At 37.5% G+C, this 25766-nt stretch overlaps 1 protein-coding gene and 1 long non-coding RNA gene across 2 annotated transcripts in view; one reads left to right on the plus strand and one right to left on the minus strand.

The window, feature by feature from the left end:
- The window catches only part of LOC116640749, a 79926-nt gene extending 69578 nt beyond the window's left edge, over positions 1–10348 (plus strand). The window contains exon 6 of the long non-coding RNA XR_004301055.1: positions 10209–10348. This is a non-coding gene — a long non-coding RNA (uncharacterized LOC116640749). The remainder of the gene's footprint in view (positions 1–10208) is intronic.
- AQR (aquarius intron-binding spliceosomal factor) overlaps positions 7733–25766 on the minus strand; it is a 111098-nt gene continuing 93064 nt past the window's right edge. The window contains exons 28-36 of the mRNA XM_032417944.1: positions 25285–25422; positions 21272–21343; positions 20016–20203; positions 19181–19352; positions 17763–17933; positions 13839–13924; positions 12318–12492; positions 9316–9429; positions 7733–8132 (exon numbers count right to left, since the gene is read on the minus strand). Of these exons, the coding sequence (XP_032273835.1) occupies positions 7800–8132; positions 9316–9429; positions 12318–12492; positions 13839–13924; positions 17763–17933; positions 19181–19352; positions 20016–20203; positions 21272–21343; positions 25285–25422 (1449 nt within the window). The 3' untranslated portion in view covers positions 7733–7799. The remainder of the gene's footprint in view (positions 8133–9315; positions 9430–12317; positions 12493–13838; positions 13925–17762; positions 17934–19180; positions 19353–20015; positions 20204–21271; positions 21344–25284; positions 25423–25766) is intronic.

Genomic DNA, 25766 nt, shown 5'->3' on the forward strand with positions numbered 1-25766 from the left:
CTATAATCAACAAGAAAACTGGAAAAAATATAGGAAGCAACTATTTTCAGACAGTAAACAATAGGCAGCATAGTCTGTGATCCCCCAGAGAAAGGAACAAAACAGGGTGAGCCCGGTGACTGCCCTGGCCTTTTGCCCAGAGGCAATTTCCAAACAGCAGTACAGTGAAGAAGAACCTAAGTAGAAGCCTCGCAGCCTCAGCCCTAGCCCCTCGCAGCCCCTAAATTCTCCTAGCAGAATTTAGGAGCTAGAAACCTGGGCAGGCTGAGCTGGCTAGAATTTGTGGGGCGGAGTACATGAGAAAAGAAGAGTTATGCATACAGAGAACTGGAGAACTCTGAAGAGGGGTCCCCTCAAGTCTACACGTGCACAGGGCCGAACTCTAGGAGGTCAAGTGAAGAATGACTAACTGCCTGCAAGCTGTAAGCTAAACAATTTCCAGAGCTCGCACAAGCCTAAGAAATGTTTAAACTTCTACCAGCCCGAGTACGATACCTCATTGAACACCTGGGGCAGTGACCGCAGGAAGGGTCACAACTGACTGAACTAAATGAACCCTAGAGTTAAAGGTACTCAATACCAGTGCAACAAAGCTTAAACACAAACACCAAAAAGATTGACCACACAATCCACAACTGCATGTCAAAGCAAATTTCACCACTTTTTAAAGGAAGACAGCAAGGGGCGTCTGGGTGGCTCAGTTGGTTAAGCAACCTTGACTCTTGGTTTCAGCTCAGGTCATGATCTTCAGCTCTTGAGATCAAAATCAAGCCCTGCAGTGGGCTCTGTGCTCAGCGCAGAGTCTGCTTGAGATTCTCTTCCTCTCCCTCCCTCTTGGACCCTGCCTCTACTTGTGCACACATGTGCACTGTCTCTCTCTAAAATAAATAAAATCTTAAAAAAAATAAAGAATAAAATCTAAATATTCAACAGCATAGCATTTGTAATTCCAGGATCCAATAAAAATTACTAAACATGTAAAGCGTAGTAATTTTGGCCCATAACCAGAAGAAAAAAACAATCAATAGAAAGCACATCGATGCAATTCACCACATTAATAAAGGAGAAAAGCTTATAATCATCTTGATGAATACAGAAAAAAATGTTAAAATTCAACATTCATTCATGTTGGAAAAAAACCCACTTGGCATACTAGAATAGAAGGAAACTCTTAAACTCTGATACAGAGCATCACAAATCCTATAGCAAACACTGACTAGTGAAATACTGAAAGCCTGGCCCCTAAGATTGGGAAGAAACAAAGATACTCATTCTGATGGCCTCTACTCAACACTGTGCCGGAGGCCCTCAATAGGTTAATATGGCAGAAAAGGGAAATAAAAGGCATATAATTAAAAAGGAAATAAAAACTATTAAGGCTATAAATAGAAATCAAAGTACTGTCATTCACAGATGACAAAATCATGTGTGTAAAAAATCCAAAAGAAACTATAGTCAAACTATAAGAAATAGTAGGTGAATTCATCAGTATCAGTACGTACCAGGTCAATATACAAAAATATATTGTATTTCTATATACCAGTAACAAAAAATTACAAAATGTAATAAAATGTAATAAAAAAGTACCATTTACAATAGCACAAAAAAATAAAATACCTAGGAATAAATTTAATAAAAGATGGCCAAGACCTTTGTATAGAAAACTACAAAACATTACTGAGATTAAAAGGCCTAAGTAGGGACGCCTGGGTGGCTGAGTTGGTTAAACATCTGCTTTCGGCTCCGGTCATGATCTCAGGGTCCTGGAATCAAGTCCCTCATTGGGCTCCTTGCTCAGCAGGGAGCCTGCATCTCCCTCCCCCTGCTTGTACATGTGCTCTCTCTCTGACAAATAAATAAAATCTTAAAAAAAAAAAAAAAGGCCTAGGTAAATGGAAAGAGGTGCCATGTTCCTAGATTGTAAAGATGTCCATTTCCCCCAAATTGAATTACAGATTCAATGCCATGCCAGTAGAAATCCCATCAAGTTTTTTCTTTTTTTTTGGTAGACTTTTCAAGGTGATTCTGAAATTTATACACAAAGACTAAGGCAATAAATATCTTGAAGAAGAATATAGCTAAAGCATATACACAACCAAATATCAAGATTTATTAGTGACAGTAATTAAAGCAGTGAAATGTTGACCTAAGAAAACTATACAAATGAAACAAGTTCAGAAATAGACTCACACATAAACTATCACTTGATTTATGACAAAGGTGACATTATAGTTAGCAAGGGAAAAGATGGTCTTCTAATAGTGCTCAATCTCGATCCCTACCTCACATCATACAGAGAAATCTTTTTTTAAGATTTTATTTATTTGAGAGAGAGAGAGAGCACAAGCAGGGGGAGGGTCAGAGGGAGAGGCAGACTTCCCACTGAGGAGGAAGTCTGCTGCAGGACTCAATCCTGGGACTCCAGGATCATGACCTGAGCAGAAGGCAGATGTTTAACATACTGAGCCACCCAGGTGCCCCATAGAGAGAGATCTATTTGAGAGGGCAGACACAAAAAAAGCACATTCTGTATGATTCCATTTCTATAGAGCTCAAAACCAAAACTAATCATGCTCAGTGACCTTTTCTTAGGAGGCTCACATGAAAGAATGTCATGGTACATTGATCAAACTTTTATTCATTTGCATTTTCAGGACGTTGCTAATACCATATGACACTCAACAAATTACACTACAATGTGACATTTTGTACAAATCACTTCACCTCTAGTTTCTTCTTCACCTGTGTTACTTCAGCCTCTGGTTAATTAGAAAAAAAAAATTAAGAGTTTGTGTGTGTGTGTGTGTAGGGGAGGAAAAACTTTACCTCTACCTTTTTAGGGTTGGTGACTGGGGCCTGTGAGTTAAATGGACAAAAGACAGGTTAACAGGAGAAGCATACAAATTTAATTGATATTTTAAACTTTACTTCCATGGGGGTTACATGGAAAAGTAAAAACCCAAAAGAAGTTGTTAGGCTTAGAGGCTTATATACTGTTTTAACAAAGAGTGATAAATTGTGAACCAAATAGGCAAACAAAAAGAGGGCTTGGGCTTTTGGAGGTGGCAAATTGGGGGAAAGTAAATATATGGGCAAACTAATGGAGAATAAGGGTTATTTTAGTAAGGTTTATTTGTGCAGACTCATCTCAGTGCCATCTGTTTCTAGTAATAAGCGTTATTTTCCTCTTCCTAGTACAGAAGAGAGGAGACACCTTTACAAATGAAAATTGGTCACTTTTACAAAGGGACATTGATGCCCTGATTTTTGGCAGAAGCAGAGGCGAGTTATTCCTACATCTGCTGCTTCTCAGTTGCCTTTAGGTCGAAATAATCCTTATGCCAAAGTGGCATATTTTGGGGTGGTATATTATAATGCCCTTAGTTTTCTAAGGGGAAATCAAAGTTCAAGTACTCCAGTAAAGATATTGGTTCCCAAACTACTGTGTTCTGCAGTTAGTTCCCTAATGTGTCTTTTAAAAAAGTTCTATGGTCAAATAAGTTTGGGAAATGCTGGGTTAAACAAAGTTAAATGTGATTTTTTTTCCAGCAAGAGTTCTCAGAACCTTTAATTAACTAACAATGCAATGTGATTCTGCAAAAAAAGGTAATAATTCATTGTGTCTCCAAGCTTATTAGACCATAGAGCATGTTTCTCAGGATTTTTCAAGACTAGTGTTTTCTTGTTATGTATGTTGAGAAGTAATGGGATTAGCTACCCTTGCATGTAAGGGTAGAAGTTTGAGCAGCCACTGAAAGAAGTATAAGCCAGACTAACTGAATAAGGTGGCGCAGTGTCCGTCAACAGTAAACATGCTACATTCTGAGTCATGCTCCAGGGGACTAAGCTCCAGTTTGTCCCTAGGAAGAGAAACTAAAGTGTCCAAAACTTCTGGATCCTATGGAATTAAAACCCTTTCTCGGGCACTAAAGAGTACCAATGGATGAAGAAAAAATGGTCTCATGTGTTCATTTCCATCCTTGGCACAGTACAGCTCCAGTTGCATTATTCTTAAACATCTATTAACATGATTGCTTCATAATTACAAAGGCTAACGGCCAAGCCTTTTTCACAGGAAGCAAGGCACTGCTTGTCTTTAACTGCTCTTCTGGCTCATGCAAAAGGGTCAGCCTTTTAAAAAATCTTTTTAATATGTTAACTGAAGAAACATCTCTAAAATGTCATTCGAGTGACTGCAAGATAAAAAGGAAAAGGCCCATTCAAAGGCACAGAGCTAACTAAATGCAACAATGAGATGATTTGGGGTTGGGGGAGTGCAGGATTCAGAACTGACGGAAGTCATCAGACGCATATGGTACCCAGTGTCTTCCCTCTGGTTATCCTGTTCTGTCAGAATTTTAATTTCGGCAGAGACCATCCTCAATACTGTGATCGACTGATTCAGAGTCCCAATCAGTAGACTTGATCCTTGATCCTCCATTGTCATCTGCTGCCACATGTCCCCTTCTTCATCATCTTCCATGCTCTCGGAATAGGGGTAAAGCTAAGTACCCAAGTCAGAGGATTGGTTGGCAATATCCTATATTATCTCAAGGATTTGGGAAAAAAAATGGAGAGAGAAGGACTAGTATCTATGGAGCAGCTAGGTGCCAGATATTTTCACAAACATTCCTCATTAACAAATAGGCCTTTTTCCAATTTTGAGAAGAAAGAAAACTGGGGCTTAGAAAGGTTATAAAACGTACCTAAGGTCAAACCAAATGCCGATGAGCAAATGAGGTAAAATTTGAGCAAGGTCTGTGTGAGTCCAAAGTCAGTTTTACAATAGCACGCTGTTTCCTGATCATAAAAAACTCCATTTATATAGGAGCATGAATGACCCATTTATGCCATTTTTCTCTGTATCTAGTGCAACATCTAAATTTTTATCATCACCCTAACTTCAAGAGACCTGATAATGTTTAGATCATCTCATTCATTTGCCCAAATCAATGGAGCTATTTATTCTCAACTGCTGGTAATGAACTTCCTTAACTCAGCATTTTGTGGAAAAAAGTCTAAATACTTGAATTGCTTCATTTCATGCTCATTCTCTTGCATACATCTTTTTGGTTTGCTTTTAAAAATAGATTCCAAAATCATGACATATTCAGATCTGAAAAACAGGATGGAGGGCAATGAGAACACTAATCTGAAATGGTCACATGCCCGGAGTACCTGTGTCTGTTGTAATCCCAATAGAAAACTCTTGAATTTATGAAGCAGTCATGCTTGTGGCCTTGATTGAAAAAAAAAACACTAAACAAAACACTGTCCTAGGACTGTAGACTTGCATTCTACCCCGTCTTCCACAGCTGCCACCCTGGTTAAGACTGACTCAGTTTCCTCATTATTTAATATAAGAATCGATTTCTTAAGTTCCTTTAAAAATTCCATAATTCTATAGTAAACCATAATTCACTGACCATTCCTGTGAAAAAACAATTTAAAATAATGCAAATCCCACCATTATTGTCCCTTTTAAAATTTCTTTGACAAAAGCGAAGGACCCACCTGTCTTCCAGTTAAATTTTCTTTTTAGCGTGACAGAAAATCAAACAGCAAAGAAAAAATCAAGTCACTACCTAGACAGAGTGATACACAGTGTCTGGAAAATGATTTACTTAATGAGAAAGCAGAGTAATAGTTTGCTTATTTTGGTTGCAGGTATCATGATTCATATCCTCTAAAGGGTAGAGAGAAAAATCAATCTTTTCCAGGAAACACAGTAATACAGTAAAGCTTCTTTCCCTCTTGATTAGCCTGATACTAGAATATTCACAGATGAAAGTAATCCTGTGAGTGCTATTCCTCATACAGACGCCCACAACACCTGCTTCCAAATTCTTATCATCAGAGAAATTATATAACAGACTATCTGGCTCAATCCTTACTCCAGTAACTATCTGGCTCAATCCTTACTCCAGTAACAAACAGCCCAAGGTTTCCCAGTACAGTTTCCTTGGCATTCACTTTCCTTTTCTTATGTTCAGATGTAGTAACACACCTTGTAATATGAGAGCCTGACTCATCTCCACCACAACCTGGTAGAGCTGAGCAAACACTAGTCAGTCAAAAATATCACTGACTTGACTTTCTTGGTTTCATCTCCTTATGAACTCATTTCTTCAAAATATGAGGATCAGAAGCATGTCAGTGGCAGTGTGCAGTTCTTGCCTACTTTTTCAAAGGTTCTCTGAACACTGTCAAGCCTTTAGGTGGAGGCACTAGAGGGGATACTTTGGGGAAATACTCCCCATCAGCCATGCTAGCAGATGCCGAAATGGGGAACAGAAGTAGTGGGCAAGTTTCTCCTACCTTCTTCCTCTCTTTTCTGGCCACCATGCCCAGGAAACTTCATAAGCAGAGGTCCCATGTCAGGAAACATCGGTCACACTCACTACTAACTTTACCATCACAGACTCGTCACTCTCTCATTCATGTTGAGGACAGTACAACAATCTCAGAACAATGTTTCTCAAACTACACAGTACATATAAATCACCTGGGCACTTTGCTGAAAAGGAGATTCAGATTTAATAGATCTAGGAGAGAGTGCAAACTGCTACAGTTTTAACGAGCTTCGGTGGATGCTGATCCTTCCGGTTTGCAAACCACACTTGATTAGCAAGGTCCTAGCATCTCTGCCCTCCCGAATCTCAAGTACATTCTACCTTAAGGTCTCCTTGTGGCTGGTTCTCTATCAAGAGAACTAAACATAGCATAAGACTCAGAACCTCTGCATTGTGAGAATTCTATCCTATATGGGGGAGCTAAGTTCACTAACTTTCACTGTCTGGATTCTGGATCTTTCTTCTTGCCCAGATGGATTTGCCAGCTTCTTCCTGCTTAGCTGAATGACATATCCTGGCTCAGCCTTACCAGCTTAATTTGATGCCATTCCGCTAGCGACTCAAACATTAGGAGCACCTGCTAAAATACAGATACCTGGGCCCTAACCCTGAGATTCTGATTCATTAGGTCTAGAGTGGCCCCAAGAATAAATAGACATCCTAGGTGATTCTAATACATTATAAGACTTTGAGGAAGGAAATACATGTAGTCTCTTCAACTGATTGGAGAAATCTGTATCTATCTATGACTGTCAATGCCTTTACATCAAGGAAGGCAGCCAAGAAAGGTAGGAAAAAAGGAAACACAACTTGAGTATCTGATACTATGAGAGAAGAAACAACTTCTAGTTGTTAATTATAATTATAGTTAACAACTATAGTTAATTTTGGTGTATTCTGTCCTTTTCTTTAGAGAAGTTCACTGAAAATGGAAAGTATGTCTTGTGTATTCTATAGAAAATTCTTTTGGGCGCCTGGGTGGCTCAGTTGGTGAAGCGACTGCCTTCAGCTCAGGTCATGATCCTGGGGTCCCGGGATCGAGTCCCGCATCGGGCTCCCTGCTCAGCAAGGAGTCTGCTTCTCCCTCTGACCCTCCCCCCTCTCATGCTCTCTCTCTATCTCATTCACTCTCTCAAATAAATAAATAAAATCTTAAAAAAAAATTCTTTTAATATAGGTATGATTACAGATACATTCAATTATAAAAATATCAAAGGAATGGCTATTTGCCCTTCTGACTGAATAAATGAAACTGAAGTTTTCAGTTCACACACAATACAATTTTCTTTTAAATATACCCAAGAAGACAAACACTGAGATCGGTTAACAAAATTAAGAACTGAACACTGATTAGTACCCTACAAGAGCAGAAGCAAATATAAAATACAAAAAGTAGCTTTACTTAGACTTTATGAAGGAAATGTCCTAAGAAAGGCCACAGTTGGGCTATTTGGTCTCCTCTGGGGCCAGTGTGACATCTTGAGGGACCTGAGCCTCTGCTGGGACAGCTACAGGTCCTGCCACAGCAGCACTGAGATCAGATGCAGCAGGGGTGGCTTCTGGACTGGAACTAGCTCCTGTCTGACTGGGGGTGCTCTCCGTCTGACTGCAGGTGGTCTCAATCTGAGAGGCTGAGGATTCTTGACTAGAGGTGGCATCTGTCAGACTGGATAGGTCAGTTTGAGCAGGATTGGCCTCTTCTTCTGTTTCCAACTCTGTTTCCTGACTTTGAACTTCCTCACCTTCTTCTACCATAGCAGGTGGTAGCTGTAATAAAGTCTAATGAGAAAAAGAAAACATCAATAGGAACTCAAATGAAAAAAACACTGGCTTACAAAGCTAAGCTCTTATATTATCTTACTAATAGATACTGTTCAATCGAGAGTTCTCTAAAACACTGCTGGCCATTGTGTATTACAAACAAAACTCTGATGGCAATGGCCTAGATCTTGCTGACTCCAGAGATCAAAGTATGTATTAAATCTTCAGAGAAGAAAATAATATGAAAACCGATTAGCTTTTTTAGCAAAGAAATTTGCTGTAACACTTCTACAAAAACAGGGGCTGATTAGAAGTGACTGACACAACTGAAGAAAGGGCCAGCCTCAGTCAAGGAGCCATGTGAGGGGTGGGGAGGAACCAAGCTTCAGACAAAACCATGGCAGAGAGGGGGCAGCAGGGCACGAAGCTTCTGTCCGCACTCAACCAGAACACTGGAGCAGCTCTACATGCTTAGCCTCCCCTTTAGAATGGCTAAAATAAAAAAGGCCATAACAAGTGTGGGTGAGGGTGTGGCGCAACGACAGCTCTCATTCGCTGCTGCTGGGAATCTGATGTAACTACTTCGCAAAATAGGTGGGCAGTTTCTTAAGAAGTTGAACACATTTACTCTATTTTTCAGCCATTCTACTCCTAGGGATTTCCCCCCCCCCGCCCCCCAAATACAAAGACTGGTATAAGAATGTTCACAGCAGCTTCCTCTGTAATGGCCAAAGTTGGAAAGAACCCAAATGTCCATCAACAGGTCAATGGGTACACCTGGTAGGTCCCTACAGTGGACTATTATTTGGCAATAAAAAGGGGCTACAGGTTGAGGGTAAGATCCTTGTTCGCCTGGAGAAGGTGGGAAAGGGACTGGTGAAGGATGAGAAGGGTTACCAAGGGCACGAGGAAACTTTTGGAGATAATGACTATGTTCATTATCTTGACTGTGATGATGGTTTCACAGGTATTTACATATATCAGAACATATTAAATTATATGCTTTAAATATGTGGAATTTATCGTAGGCCAAATTATATCTAATAAAGGTGTTTAAAAAATATGGATACTACATGAATAACAACAACCTTGTTTGGTTTAGCTGGTTTCCCACAAGGAATTGAGTACTTTAAAGGTGTAGTCTGCAAAGAAGATTCTTTCTACAACAAGAAAAATAAGAGTGACTTTTGGGAAAACTCACCTGATGGTAATGATGTGTGGTCTGAATCAAGTGCATGTACATGTTGTATACGAAGTTTGCCATCTGGGGCATGTTCTTTATCATCTGGACTTCATGAGATGGTCGCTCTCCATTCTAGAAGGCCAAGAGAAAGTTAAGGACAGTGAGAAGGTTGTTATGCTAAAAGTGAACATTCCAGATGCCCATGTCTCCATCTTATGTAAAAGCACTACTAGGGTTTGGAGGACATCAGAATAGTAGCAGGACATTAAGATGTAAGTGTACGTGAGAGCCCAATAACGACTTCATAAAGAGAAGAGATTCAATTTTAATTTAGCAAAAGGTAGAGACTAGAAGGGAACTACGAGTTACTACCTTTTAATTTCAGGCTGGCAAGTGAAACAGGAGTTTGGGTCTAGGAACCCATGTGGAAGAGTGAGAGCTACAGGATCATTTGAATAGAGAGAAAAATCAACATGGCCTAAAGTACGGTCTCTAATACCTTGTATGTTCCAAAGGCAATTTTCAAGTTTATTCAGAAAGAAAATATTGAAACTATTTTTCCTATTTATGTTTTTCTAAAAATAAGCTAACATTACTGTTACTTAATATACAGACTGTCATGAGGCTGAATACTCAAAAGGTTTTTTTTTTTTTTTTAAAGATTTTATTTATTTATTTGAGAGAGAGAATGAGAGACAGAGAGCATGAGAGGGAGGAGGGTCAGAGGGAGAAGCAGACTCCCTGCCGAGCAGGGAGCCCGATGCGGGACTCGATCCCGGGACTCCAGGATCATGACCTGAGCCGAAGGCAGTCGCTTAACCAACTGAGCCACCCAGGCGCCCTCAAAAGGTTTTTTTACTAATAAAGTGCATGATCACATACTAAAGTCCAAACTTTGTGGTATGTTTCAGAACTCTCTGGGGAAGACTGTTAATTGTGGAGGTGTGTTGGCTCCAGCTCCTGGAGACGGAGATTCAGTAGGTCTGACAGAGAATGAGGGGATGCTGCCGCAGGAGTTTCTGACAACTATCTGAGAAACACTGCTCTACCAGTGCAGGTAAAGTGGTAAAGTGAATGAAGACAATAAAAAATTTGCACTTCCCCCTAAACCATCCTAGAATAAAGACGAACAAGTTTCCTATTTATAATCAATTATAAAACGTTTATAAAGTCTCACCCTTTCTTACTGTAGATGCAGTTCAGAAAACCATAAAGGTAAAAAACTTCTATCAAGACAAAGGATTTTTACCATAAAGTAACAAATTAGCGTGCAGAATGTCAGAAATAATTAAGTGTATTAAATAGTTATTTCTCAGAATTAAGCAGGATGGCAGTATTACATGTAGGCAGGTGTTCTTTTGATAGCGGGCACTTTCTGCAAGGGTCACACGATGTGCAAAGACTGCCATGCCGTTACAACTACGAAACACGGCCTTCACAACATGGAAGGTTTTGTGTTTGTTTGTGTTTATTTGTTTGCTTCTTTTCTGGTGGCTCCGCTAGGAGCTGCCTCTTCTGAGATGTAGTGCTAGCCGTGCAGCCCTCTTGGCCTCCGACACCGGTCTCTTGAGCGGAAGATGGGGAGATGCTCTTAGTGCTTAGCCCCCTGGGTGTCGGGTAAAGCACTGGTTTTCAAGCCTTCTGCTCGTTGGCACTGCCTGATCTCCATGTGCCTCCTGGTGTGTTCCTGCAGCCTCTGCATAAGAAGGCTCTGCCTCAGACCTTGTGCTCGGAATCTGCCTGTGTAATAATCAGCCCACAAAAGACTGAGAAACTCAGAGCTACAGGACTGTGTCCAGACTTCAGAAGCTGACACTCAAGGCTTCTCATGGCCCCACCCCATCATATCACTCCACCCTTATCCTTCTATTCCTGCACTGCAGCATTTCTTAAGGAAAGAAAAAAAAAAAATAAAAAAATGCACTCAGTCTTATTATAAAACAAATATACATAATTTCATCTTTTTCTTCGGAAGGAGGGAAAGAAGTGTATTGTGAACATTTAAAAGAGCTTTATTTAAAATCCAAATGGACCTCTAAGACACTGCATTAAATGAAAAATGCAAAGCCCATGGGGCACCTGGGTGGCTCAGTCGGTTAAGCGTCTGCCTTCGGCTCAGGTCATGATCCCAGGGTCCTGGGATCGAGCCCCACGTCTGGCTCCTGGCTCGGCGGGGAGCCTGCTTCTCCCTCTCCCTCCGCCTCTTCCCTGCTCATGCTCTCTCTCTGCATCTCTCTGTCTCAAATGAATAAATAAAATCTTAAAAAAAAAGAAAAGAAAAATGCAAAGCTCAAAAGTCACAACCTTAAGATTAGTTAGTATGCTAACCTTTATGAAAGAAAGAAAACAATATAAAAAAATAAACAGGTATTTGCTTCTTTATGCAAAAGGAATATAGGAAGGATAAACCAGAAACTAAAGGGACTGGGGTGGGGGGTGAGAAAGGGGAGCAAGGAGGAGGGATATGAAAAGGGTAGCAGGAATGTGGAGGGAGGGGAGTGGCACTTCTGAGTATGTCCTTTGTTGCTGTCCCCTCCTACATTCTCCAAAGTGTAGATTTCTTCAGGGTTCTCCAAGAGCTAAGCCGTTTATTACTCTGTTATCAATTAAAGAGCTGAACAGAGGCAGTAAAGTACAGTGATTAACATGGATTCTGGAGTCACACTGCCTGGGTTTTCAAAACTTGGGATTCTCCATCTATGAGATGCATGACCAAACTACTTAACTTCGCTAATCCTGTTTCCCCATACATAAAATGGGGTTAATAAGAAAACCTACTGAACAGGACTCTTAAATGAGATGAAATGAGATAATGTATGGGAAGAGCTAATTGCCTGATACTAGTGAGTGCTCGATAAATGTTAGCATGTATTATTATTTTGCACAGAAAATCGAATTCAGTTCCACAGTGTAAGGAGCACCCTAAACCAGTGATCGGATGATCTATGTGATGCTGGTTCCTAGCTACTGTGGTCATCTATAGGAGACAGCTGCTCTATACGATGAAGAAAGAGTCCTACCTTTCTACTGGTTGGGAAAGGTTCTGTCGGAATTATATGCAGATGAAGTGGACGGGCAGTAAGCTGGCTGAAAGCTGGAGTTAGTTCAAAACAGTTTTGGAAGAGGGATACTCTTGCGAAGATATACAGTCCAAGTCTGGCTCTAGACATGGCCACCACTAAGCGACGGACATCCCTTTGGGAAACAAAATTAATTAGCATAGTTCAAGATTAATAACATATGCATGCAGCTTTTCTTCTTCTTTTTTTTTTTACTTATTCTACTAAATATTCCTGTGAAGTTATGGCAATAAAAAGTTAAGCTTCTTAAAAACTGAACAGAATAAACAGATTAAGTTAATCAATATCAAGTGACTAGTTAAACCAAGTAAAGTTACTGCTTTATCACTAACCTCTATGTTGATGTTTTTGTTTTTGTGAGTGGAGGAAATCATGACTAATGCACTGATAAAAAGGTCTAAGTAGCTACATTAGAATTATGGAACAAGAAGTCAAGTCGTAAGAATGTGAAAAAGACAAAAGCATGACACAGTTAAGAAAAAAGATGGGGAGGGGATGAGGCATTATTCATGTATTCATACTGTGAGTTTTGGAGATTTTAATTATGTAAATCATAATGATGCCCCATTCAGACAGCAGCTATACATCTCAATGCTTCCGGAAAAGGAACTGCTTTTTAGAAAAGTTCGTCTCCAAATACATGTTTGATAAGCAAAAATAAGCTATTTTAGAATGCAATAGTTTTGAAACAATTTCTCAAAACATTACATCTTTGTTTACTCTTACATAAAAGTTATCATTCTAATGGAACTTGATCACTGGGCTAAGCTCCAAATAGATTTTGACTTAATGACAACATTATGAGAGCTTGGAGACTTTTCTCTTTATATCCACCAAATAAAATAATAAAATGAACTCTCATTATAGTTTTGTTAGTAAGTCATACGAGATGAAGGTTTATATAAAACTAAATGGCTGCTTTATAATAAGAAGATATTATTCCCATAAATCTCTAGCACATAAATACATCACAATAAATGATAAAAATAGGTTATTGTTTGTTTTGACAGTTCTTAATCCTGGGAGAACAAATGGTTCCATTATCCTCTAACAGTGAAGCTGAAAGACTGTGTGAGAAAAAAAGTCAGAAATCCTGTGCAATGAAAAATGTACTCTGAAGACTTTTTACCACCTTACCTCTTTTAATTTCTGATACTGTTTCTGACAAATGTAAGATATTAAGATTTCATAATAAAATGCTATCTCTGAGTGTTACTGAAGACTAAAAAGTAAATGTACTAAAATATTTAAGATTCAAAAAATTCAGAAGCAATGACAATAGTTAACTCTACAAAGAATATGATAGTGTTATACTCCAACAAGAAGCTTGCCAAACCAAATGCTGCTGTAACAATTAATTATGCTTTAAGCTTAAAAAAATTTAAAACCACTTAGCCAAAGCAGTTCAAAATTGAAGCAGATAATAAATTTCAATAATATAAAAAAGTTTTCCTTATGTACCTCAGATGGCCCACTGCCCTGGTTCGTACTAGAGAAAGAAGAATATAATCATTCTGTTGACCTTGAAATCTGTCAACAGTTGTCACCTAGGAAGAAAAAATGGGAGATACGGTATATTTTCAAAGCACAATAATAAGACTCTAGAGAGATAATTTAAATAATATGCTAGAAATAAAAATCTTATCATTAAGATAATCAATCCAAAAAGAAAACATGATCATATACTTGGAATTGAGAAAACCACTTAATGAACACTATGAAATAAACCTTAGTAACCAGATTAGGCTACGTCCCTATGTTATTACACTTACAGCACTGATCTTTACCTCTGCTGACAACCGAATTACTATCTATAGAATTAACAGTCTTCCCCTACTAGACTGCCCAACTCCCTGGATGCAGGGACCTGTTAATCTTATTACCTGGTATTCCCATTTGATGCCCAGCAGTATAACTTAGTATGCTCACTTATTATTTAACATATTCTTAGTTCTCATGGATAGCATCCTTCTGACACACAAAAAATAAACAAGTAATTTTCATAGTACTTTTTGTTCAGTTTGAAACTATATAACTAGGAAAGTTCATGCAGGTTTCAATCTGATATTGACACTCAGGCATTTATCACTTTTTCACTAATTCAACAAAAAAAGTTTAAGTGCTTATGTGCATAAGCTATAATTCATGGTCCATACCTTTAGGAATTTTACAAAACATTTCTTTTTAATCAACTTCACAGAAGTATAATTCACATATAATAAAATGCACTCCAAACTTGAAGTGTCTACTTCGATAAATTTTGACAATATATGCTCCTAGATAAGCACCACAATGAAGATTTCCATTATTTCAGGCCCCTTTGTAGTCAAAACGGTATCCCCAAGCCCTGGGCAAACACTGATCTGCTTTCTGTCACTACAGATTACTTTTTGCTTGTCTAAAATTCCTTAAAAATGGAATCATAAAGTTTTTTTTTTTGGCTTCTTTGAGTTGCCATGTTTTTGAGATTCATCCATGTGTTGTGTCTATTAGAAGTTCATACATTTTGACTGTTGAATAGTATTCCGATGAATAGATATACCACATTTGTTTACCCATTTACCTGTTCATGTCATTTGCGTTGTTTCTGGTTTGGGGCTTTTTTGTTTTGTTTTAAATTTTGATTCCAGTGTAGTTAACATACAGTGTTATTTTAGTTTCAGGTGTACAGTATACTGATTCAACAATTCTACACATCACCTGGTGCTTGTCATGGCAAGTGCACTCCTTAATCCCCATCCCCTACTTCACCCAACCCACCATCCTCCTCCCGATAGAGACTGTTCTCTATAATTGAGTGTTTCTTAATTTGTTTCCCCCCCTTTTGCTCATGTTTTGTTTCTGAAATTCCTTATCAGTTAAATCATATGGCATTTGTCTTTCTCTGACTTATTTTGCTTATAGCATTATACTCTCTAGCTCCATCCATGTTGTTGCAAATGGCAGAATTTTAAATGTCTGAATGATATTCCATTGTGTGTGTATAAACACACACATATCTCATATCTTCTTTATTCATTTATCAATCGATGGACACTTGGGCTGCTTCATAATTTGGCTATTGTAAATAATGCTGCTATAAACATAGGGGTGCGTGTACCCCTTTGAACTAGTGTTTTTGTATTCTTTGGGTAAATACCCAGTAGCGCAATTGCTGGATCATAGGGCAGATCTATTTTTAAGTTTCTGAGGAACCACCATACTGTTTTCCACAGTGGCTGTAGCAGTTTGCATTTGGTTTGGGGCTATCTTGAATAAAGCCGCAATTCATGCATAAATATTTTTGTGGACATATATTTTCACTGTTCTTGAATGAGTATAAGTGAAATTGCTTAGCTGTATGGAAAGTGTATGTTTAACTTTATGAGAAACTGTCAAACTGTTTTCCAAAGGTGCTGTACCACTCTACACATTCACCAGCACTGTTCTAGATTCAGAGTTCCAGTTGCTCCACATCCTTGCCAACAACTGGTACACTGTCAATTTTGCCAATTTTAGCCAATCTATTTGGTGTGCAGTGTACCTCACTGTAGTTTTAATCTGCATTCCCCTGACAAGGAATGATGGTAAGCACTTTGCATGTGCTTATTGGCCATTCCTATGTCTTCTTGTGTAAAGTGACTATTCGTTCGCCAATTTTGTATTGGGCTGTGTTTATTTAACAATGACTGTTATAGATAGGAGTTCTTATATTTTGGATTTAAGTACTTTGCTCTTACGTGTGGATGTAATCCCTGGAAATTTCTGTTGCCAACCTGACCATGTAGAAAGCTTATCTGAGAACTGGACTCACACACTCAGAATGGCAGAGCAGAAGGATGAAATGAACCTTGGTCTTTGATGACATCATGGAGTCACTCTGTAACTCAGCGGTGGAGCCATTTCACTTTTGTCTTGTTATGAGAGAGAGAACTTTCCTTTATTACTTAAGTTTTTCTGTTATAAATTAAAGGACTCAGATATTGAGGTTCTTCTACTTCTAAGCTTTCTATATTTCAAAGTTACTCGTTTCTCATTTTCACTTTCTACATGGAGTGTTCAGTGTGTCCTTGTACTCCTTTCAACTTTGTCTCCATTTCTGTGCTTTTATTTTCTTCCAGCTCACATTTCATCTCTTCCTGAGTTATTAAATTTCTCTGCTTTGTAGCCTTCCCCACAGAAATGGTTACTTCATTAAGCATTTTAAAATTCACAGCCAAATGTGTATTCAAAGTTTTCAATCTGTTCCGGGCCAACATGTTTTTGAAGCAAATGTCTTGTCGGTACGTTTTGCTGCCCTCCTTTTTTTCCCTGTATAAATCGAGCTCGTGCTAGGTTCCTTTTTCTCACTATTTCATCACTGAATATGTGGTTTCTTAGATTAGCTACGTGCCAGAGGTTAAGCTGGGATGAGCTGGATGGTTTCCTAAAGGCTGGGTGGTTTTCACAACAGAAGGTTCTCTTTTCCTCTGCTACTGTAGAGACAAGTCTGCTTTTGGGCGAGCATGGCTCACATGGAGGCTTCTTTGAACCAATCTGGGACCAGGAAGGCTTCTGCTCACCCCAATTTCCACATCCACTGTTCAGTAACAGGAACGTGGCTCTTATGCTTCAGAGTGTGCCATTCACCTTCAGAAAGTGTTTTTGCTGGTACTTTTAAGACTGGTCCTCTAAATTCTCTTCTTCCCACATTGTCTTCCTGATCTTAGTCCCCTGATTTGTGTCACCTCACTAAAAATGTCGTTTGTCTTTCCCTCCTCCCATTTTCCTGTTACTCTTGGATGATTTCCAAGAAAAAGTGAAAGAGCTTCCATGTTTACAACTAAAGTCTTAATTTCATCATTAGTAATATATTTTTTATTCTAACCTTTCAGCCTTTTATTGATATAATCAAGCGTCTTATTTGATATTACTCTATACCACACAAAGAATTAAAAAAAAGTATAAAAAAAAAATCCTCAGGTCTGAAGGTACTACAATCTTTCCTTATTCTCAAGAAAAAACACTCTCCCACACACATACAATAAAAAGCAGTACAAATTATACCTTTGCAAAAATGACAAAATAAAAAAATGCTACAATCCTATTTCTACTATAATAGTACATAAATAATGTAATTTCATTATCCTCCATTTTACCAACAAAAAGTTTTAGGATCATTTATTTCTGATTACCATCAACAAAAATCTTCAATGTGGTAGTTGAGACAGAAGTTCACAGCAAACCAATAACACTGATAGGACTGCTAGAGAATTATTTATAGTTCCTATTATTTCATTTTCTTACATCTTAAAAGGAGATAGCAAAGAGACAAAGTAGAATAATATAAATAACTTGTAATAAATATAAATTTTCCCATCCTGCCAACATGATGAATAAGAGAACATATGATATTCACAAAATTACCTTATTTGGTCTTCCAATCAATGGATTGCTTCCACATCGTCTATTGATGATGTCACGAATAAGATGCTTTTGCCCATTATATGTTGTTAGAATACTAATCTTATCAGCAGGGTAACCAAGTAAACACATGTACATAAAAAGTGCCACTACATATTCTGCTTCTCCAAGATTCTGTAATGTAAAAATGATCAGATTATGCATTTATTTCCTTTTGTTTCAATTCTGCAGAAAGAATGGTTAACTGGCACAAGTGTTCATTTATCACACCTCAAGAAGTGAAGTCAACTTGGACAAGTGAACACCTTTCATAAAACTAAGGAATAATCCTATCCTAGGTTAACTGATAACATAACATGAAAATCAAAAAAGGAAGACAAGAAGCTGGTTTTCATGTAAAGACAAAAGTAAAATTCTCGAACACCTTCAGAAAAATCATTTATATTCTCCCCCTCTCCCTCTGCAGCCCGCACTCCCCACCCCCACTCTCTCTCTCAAATAAATAAATAAATCTTTAAAAAAAAATAGAACACTATACAATATATTTTACAACCTAGTTTTTTTCATTTAATATAGCATAAACATTTTCCTTGTCAGTAAACAAAGTTATAATGTTATCATACTTAGTGCCTATTCATTATATGGAATAGGTAATAGTGTAATTAATCCCTACCGAAGATACTTTGGTTGCTTCTCATTTCTAAAATAATATGCAGTAAAAGAAAAAGGTCTGATGGACATTTTAGCATATAAGTCTTTGCAAACTTGTCCATTTATTTTTTAGGATAAATTCTTCAGAGTGAGGACACTGCTTTTAATACATACTGACAATCTGTTCACCAAATTGTTTTCCTTCTAGCATTGCATGAGTATAAAATTTCCCTAAACCTACTCCACACTGAGTATTATTAGAGGTGAAAATCCAGTCCAGTGACTTATACTTGCTACAAATCTTTTTTTGTGAATTGCATATTTTTATCTTTATTGCATTTTTCTGTTGGGGTGTATTTTAAAAAGTGATTTATAGGAATTCCGTATATATATATATTCAGAATTCAACCCACTGTCTGTTAAATCTTGGAAATAAATTTTGGTCTCCAATCAACATTTTTATGATTTCTGCCTTTGGTAATGAGCTTAAGACCTTTCTCACCCTAATGTTATTATAAATATATATATAATATATGTGTATATATTATATATTAAATCAGGATTTTCTTCTTTCTAGTGTGTTTACAGTTTCTTTTCTTTGGTGTACATATCTTGAATCTATTTGAAACAGAAATTTTTGTGTTGTGTGTGAGGTGGGAACTTAATTTTGTTTTTTCAATGGCTAGCCAAATGGTTCAATGTCACTGATTTAGGTAGTAATTCAGCTAGTTAATGCAAAATAAACTTAAAAGTTTCACATTTTTTCTCACCTGATAAAAATAAGGATTAGGTTCAGACTCTCCCACTCCTTGAAAATCTTCCACATTGATGAGCTGGAAGTCATAAAGCAAGCCAGCATTTGCTGTACTAAACTCTGGCAAGAGTTGCACATGAGGTAGGTTTCCCAGATTCTTGTATCGCCAGTTGTAGAGGTTACATAAGCTTTCCAAAGACAAACCCCGCCCCCACAAACAGGAAAGATTAGTGATGCAAAATTTGGGTTCCTAAGGAGCTGTGCTCTTCCTTTTAATTTTCACGTTCACCATTTTGCACTCATCTTTTTAGCAATAATGCTTTTTCAACTTGCCTCCCTGCTTCAAGTAACCAAAGGTCAGAAGACTTGATGATTATAGAAATGAAGCTCTATTGTGTTCTCTGAGATAAATGCTATCTTTACTCCTTAAATAATAAAAAAAAAAAAACAGGGGAGAGTCTGTAAATTGAGGAATACTTTGAGGTCATTATGAGATAGGGCCTGTACACTTAATATAAGTAAGAACTGGTGTGTTTTCTTCTTGTTCACCTTTTGTTTTAGATTTCAAAATGATATTAACTATATATCTTCTGGGGGCATGAAGAAAGGGCAAGGGACAGTAAAAAGAAGCTTTAGTTTACAAGTCACATCAATTAATCTCAGTGAATGAAGTACAGGAAATATCTCGGTCAGTTCACACCCCATGCCGAAGGCAATATAGGCACTTCCAGATTTGCAGATGGCAGGTTCCTAGACAACAGGGAATTCTACACTTGCTACTGAATATGCTATCAAATAGCTGGATCACGGAGCTGGGGTCCTTAAATAGGTAGTTCTTAAGGCTCCTTTACCTTGCCCTGGCTCTCCCTTGAGCATCAAGGTCCACAGTAGGAACTCCAACCCGGACAAAGCGAGTGAAGAGAGACTGCTCCATGTTTGAATACTTCTGAAAGGCCATATTCTTAATGACTGGAGGTAACTGGTGATGATCACCAATCATAATCCAGCGTTTCAGGCGGCTAAAACCATCTTGAGGATTCTAGAAAATGAAAAGTGAGGAGATGACAAAATACTCTGATTAATATATTGTCCTGTTGGTCTCTAATTAATCGCTCAAGAGTCCTGCTATTTAAAAAAAATGGCTTTATTGGCTTACTAATTCTTATTCACCAGTTCCAGAGAGAAATCTGGAAAATTTATAGAATGACTTGTGAACCACAAACAGGGGCCATCACCCTTATGACTGACAGTGCATGAGGGAGGGTAGAGGGATTGAGAAGGTGAGCATGGAATTACCCTACTTTAAGGTAGGGCAAGCCAAGGGAGACTCAGGTCAGAATTAGGCAAAGTGTGCATAGAAAGAAAAAGATGCAGGGAAATGGACAGATGTCAAAGTATATACTCTGTATTACAATTAAGCCAAGAGCCAGTCTGAAAACCCCCAAACAGTAAAAATTATGTCTTTAATTTCCCACATGACTACTTTGATTTCCTACTTTACACATCTTGTTCCTTGAAACATACCCTGATAAGACACATCCCAAGTTCCAAATAACTTGGCTTATAAAACAACTTTTAGAATCCAATTTATCCATAAATTAAAGCAGTCACTATTCTTAAATTGGGAATTCCACATTTTGTTTTTAATTCTTCCATAGTAAAGACTATTGTACAATAAGAAACATTCTTAAACATCGCCATTAAGCTCAGAAAAATTTAGGCACAAAATAAAGAAAAGCAATGTACTCAGTGAACATCAAAAACAATTCCAGAAACAACTCTAACAAAGGAAATGAAAAAAATAGCTCATCTACCCACCAGACTGCTTAACAATGTAATTTTCTTGATTAAAATTACTGTCTTTTCAAAACTTAAAAGATAAACTATGAATTTTTAAATAGTACTCCTGGAAACAAAACAAACTACTAAATAACCAGTGACTAGATTAAAGGAAGTTTATAGGCTTAAAATAGAATAGCAAACATAATGAAGTTAAAAAGAATTATGTAATTATGACAATTAGCACCCCAAAACTGTGTAGCTTTTTGACACTGTCCCCAGAATTCTTCAAACTCTACTTTCTTTGTCTCAGATCTCTGTTTCTTACCTGTAGAAGAAGAGGTATAAAAGTTTCTATTTCCAGGATCTGTGCAGCCTCTTCCATTAAAATGTTGTCATACTGAGAAATGGAGAAAAAGGAAAGCTTGTTAAAAAGACAGCTTGAGGGGCGCCTGGGTGGCTCAGTCATTAAGTGTCTGCCTTCGGCTCAGGTCATGATCGCAGGGTCCTGGGATAGAGCCCCGCATCGGGCTCCCTGCTCCGTGGAAAGCCTGCTTCTCCCTCTCCCTCTGCCCCTGCTTGTGTTCCCTTTCTGTGTCTCTCTCTGCCAAATAAATAAATAAAATCTTAAAAAAAAAAAAAAAAAGACAGCTTGAAAGCCAAACAACTACCACCATAACTATAACAACTATCCAAAAAAACCCCAAATAATTTCAGATAAAAATAACATCATATAAATTATTCAAACAGAAAGTTCATAATCTTTTTTATCACGATGCCCCTGCTTTTCTAGTTCAAGTCTGTAACCTCAAGGAAGGCCCCTGAATATACAATTCTACCTTGAAGAGATCCTGCATATCATTTCTTATATTGTATATCAATTTAGTTATTTTCAACTCAGTTCCTTAAGTTCTACATAAGGAAGAATCAATTTATGATTATATATGAGGTCATTTCCATTGGTATTCTTACCCTGGGTAGTTTTTTGGGCTATTTTTTTTCCCCTTATGAATCCTACCCAGCACTTGACAATCTAACTCTATTTTACCCCTGGCATTCAATTTGTCATCAAAGCATAAAGTTTTATCTTCAAAACTCTCTCTCCATTTCTACTACCACCACCACTAAAATCTAAGCCACCACTCTGACTACTGCCAGAAATCTCTTTTACTAGCCCCTCCCCCTTCCTGGCTTGCCTCCCCTAAACCACTGATAAAACAGGCATCAGATCATGTCACCAACTGGTTTCAAACCCTTCCCTGGCTTCCACTTATCTTAGGAAAAAGATCCCTGAAAAGGCCTGTAAAAGGTGAATTAATACAGGCCTTTATTCAATTTGGCCCCCATCTTCCTCTCCTACTTTAAATGCCACCTTCCTCCTTACTAATTAAGCTTCAGCCATGTTGACCTATTTCATTTTCTTAGAAATGGCAAAACCATTCTGGCCTTAGGCCCTCTGCAGTACTATTTACTCTTCATTTTTTGTCTGCTTGGCTCTTCCTCATCTTTAAAGTACCAGCTTAAAACCCACTTTATCCATGTCTTCTCTGACCTCCCAAGTTAAACCTGATTCCACAGAACTCTCTTCCTTTGTCTCATAGCACATCACAATATGTAATTCTATCTGTATATTTACTTGTTTGATGCCTGCATCCTTCCACTAGCCCAGTTTCCAGTAACATCAGGCACTGCACACTTATAAAATAATGAAAAATCAAGTCTTTCTCCAACATAAGGAAATTTCATTTTCTTTGATGATTACTGCTCTCCCATCTGCTCAATTCTCTTCTAGATCTATTCTCAACATGTTTTCCTTCCCCTCCACTTCTAATTCTGCTTGTTACTTAGTGTGACATCCTCTTGTCTTATTGGTAAAATACCTTCTTTGAGAATCTCACTAAGTACAAATTAGAATTCCTTTGTTTTGTGTTTTTAATGTTTTCTCCTCTTATTTTGTTTCCTTGGAAGGTGGAAGGTAGTAGCATATTTACTCTTTATGCTTAATTAACTCTCTTTTATTTTTTATTTATTTTATTACGGTAATTTTTTTTTCCAATTTCAGCTCCTGCCAGGGTGCCCTGTTAACTCTGTTTTTAAATGAGTTGTTCACATATACTGTAATTTCTGTGCTACTCATTTTTACCAAACTTTGGTTGTATTTATTTGTCCAAGACAAGTAGCTGACATGAATTTCCATTGGACATCCAATGATGAAAGTTAAGGTTCAATTCTGTACTGTTCCTTATTGAAAATACTTAAAGGTATGTGGATAGGTGTCTTCTCTAGCTCTATCTGATGCTGAATTTCCCTATTACAAGGATTAATTAGGTCATCCTCATGGGAGCTTAGGAGGAGGAGTTCTAAGATCCATATTTTCTCACAAGTCCCTGTGTGGACTCTGAGGATAATAGACAGGATATGCAAAACAGAGTGGGAGCAGCTCAAGATGGTTTAAAGAGCCTGCTTTCTGAAAAATAACTCTGAAAATCTAATGCAATTTAACTTACAAAAAATGTATCTATAGATTCTGCTTTTTAAAAGGCGACTTTAATCACAAAGCAAAATTATGACACAACCATACTGGGCATATTAAGGCAGGAAAAGAGCACATGACTGTGCATGCATGTCTCCCTGGGGATGGCACAGGGTCAAAACACAATGTTGAAAATGCAAATTTATTTATTTGACACAGAGAGAGAGAGAGAGCACAAGCAAGGGGAGCGGCAGGCAGAGGGAGAAGCAGGCTCCCCGCTGAGCAGGGAGCCCGACGAGAGGCTCGATCCCAGGACCCTGGGATCATGACCTGAGACCAAGGCAGATGCTTAACTGACTAAGCCACCCAGGTACCCCTAAAATGCAAATTTAACATTCTTTATTGATACAGATAAAAAGAACACAGAAAATACTAAGTGTTGAAAGAATGGCTAATCAGGGAAGTAGGGGACTGCCCTTTCTTCATGTTAAGTAGCTCTACAAGGTTTTTAAATGCATAAACCAGATGCAGGGGAAGTTTGATAAAAATAAAACTTCAAACTTAAAAATATAAAAGATCTAAGGCATACTATCAGCACTCATGCTAACTATATATGTATAGCATATTGTAAGTAAATGATTAATGGAAGTTTGATAAGCTACAAGTAATGTTTTTTAGAATATGCATGTGAAAAGCTGCACAACACCATAAAATGTTAATTATGATTGCATCATTTCCCTTGTTATTAAACCGATATGATTTAATATCAAATACCAAGCATATTTTCTATGTCAGCCCCAAGAACAAAATATTTAGGTGAAAAATTCTCACTACTAATTTGCAAAAGGGTAAGTTCACACCACTAACATAAGTTCACAGACCTTTTAATAAATTATCGTGCTTGTGCTAACCTTGCAGCTGAGGAACCTTCCATCCAAGATAGCAACTACTCTATCACCTTGAATTTATTTAGCACTTATCCTCCAGTGAGCTCACAACATTTAAAAATTGTCAGTCACTTTCATTAACAACAAATGCTTTTCTAACTTTGAATTCAAAGCAGTACACAAACCCTATTTTAAACAACAGATAAACCAACTGCAGAGAAGTTAAATGACTTGCATAAAAGTCAGAGTTTAGGCCAGTATCACTAGCAAAGTTATAAAGAGCCTGCAAATTCAAATTTACTGCTTATTTACTACATTCCACTTTAAACAAGTCATAGGTTATCAGGCTATGGTGCCCATTAGCTCTCCTGTCTTTATCATATGATGAAATCATTTTAATATCTCATCTACAGTCTTATAAATAAGAGTATTCCATATCCTTACATGGAAGGTTTTCCATCTACTGAATGAACAAATAAGTGGGAGTGGATGTGTATTTAAAACATGAACAATGTAAGATACAAATGTCTAATAGGTGAAAAACATTGTCAAATGTTATTTTTATAGCTTTTAGTTATGTTTGGAGATTTTTTAACATAGTGAAAAATCAATTTACCTTAACAAATATTACAATTTGTTTAGATAATCATATGGTTATGTTACTTAATGGACATATTACTGATAAGCAGACTTAGAAAAATCAGGTCTAGAGTTCATTAATCATATAAACATCAGAGATTATCATCACTTTCAGAAAAGACATTTTTAAGGAATTATAAATGTGAATGTCAGTAAGAGGTAAGCCAATCTTCAAGGGAAACGGCCTCGGTAAAGAAAAGGAAAGGAAAAGAAAAGGAAAATTTAAATAAAAAAATAAAAATTAAAAGAAAAAAGAAAAAGAAAAGGAAAGGAAAGGGGAGAAAAGAGAAACCTAACAGCTGAATAGATGATCAATTGAGGAATGAAACTGTAAGTCCCTACCTTGAAACCTAGCTTGACTAAATCATGTCGTTTTAAGGCAGCATGAGTACAAGTCATAGCAATGATTTTGGCTTCTTTCACCAGAAGGTATTTAGATCTGTCCAGTCCACTTCGAAGCAGTTCAGAAGCTCTGAATTCCTATGGGAGTGGGGGTCAGAGAGAGATATTTTAGGAAAATAAACACGTTTCATGCATACATTCACACAATCCAGTTTATCAGACTTAATTCCTGATTAATTAATATAATTATATCATAAACTAAGCCTAATGAATCACAATTCTGTTCATTATTAATTAGGTACTAATTGAGTTCATATAATAACTGACACTCAAGCTATAATTTGGACTGTTTTTGTATAAGGTAAAATATTGACAGTTATCAACAAGAATACTGAATAAAATATCTATCACCACAGTATCTACTCAAGGTCCTTCCACAAAAACAGAAACTTTTTCAAGTATTCATAACAAAGGAAATTTAA

Source organism: Phoca vitulina, unplaced genomic scaffold (genome assembly GCF_004348235.1).
Source record: "Phoca vitulina isolate PV1807 unplaced genomic scaffold, GSC_HSeal_1.0 scaffold20, whole genome shotgun sequence".
In the NCBI taxonomy this organism is placed as follows: Eukaryota; Metazoa; Chordata; class Mammalia; order Carnivora; family Phocidae; genus Phoca; species Phoca vitulina.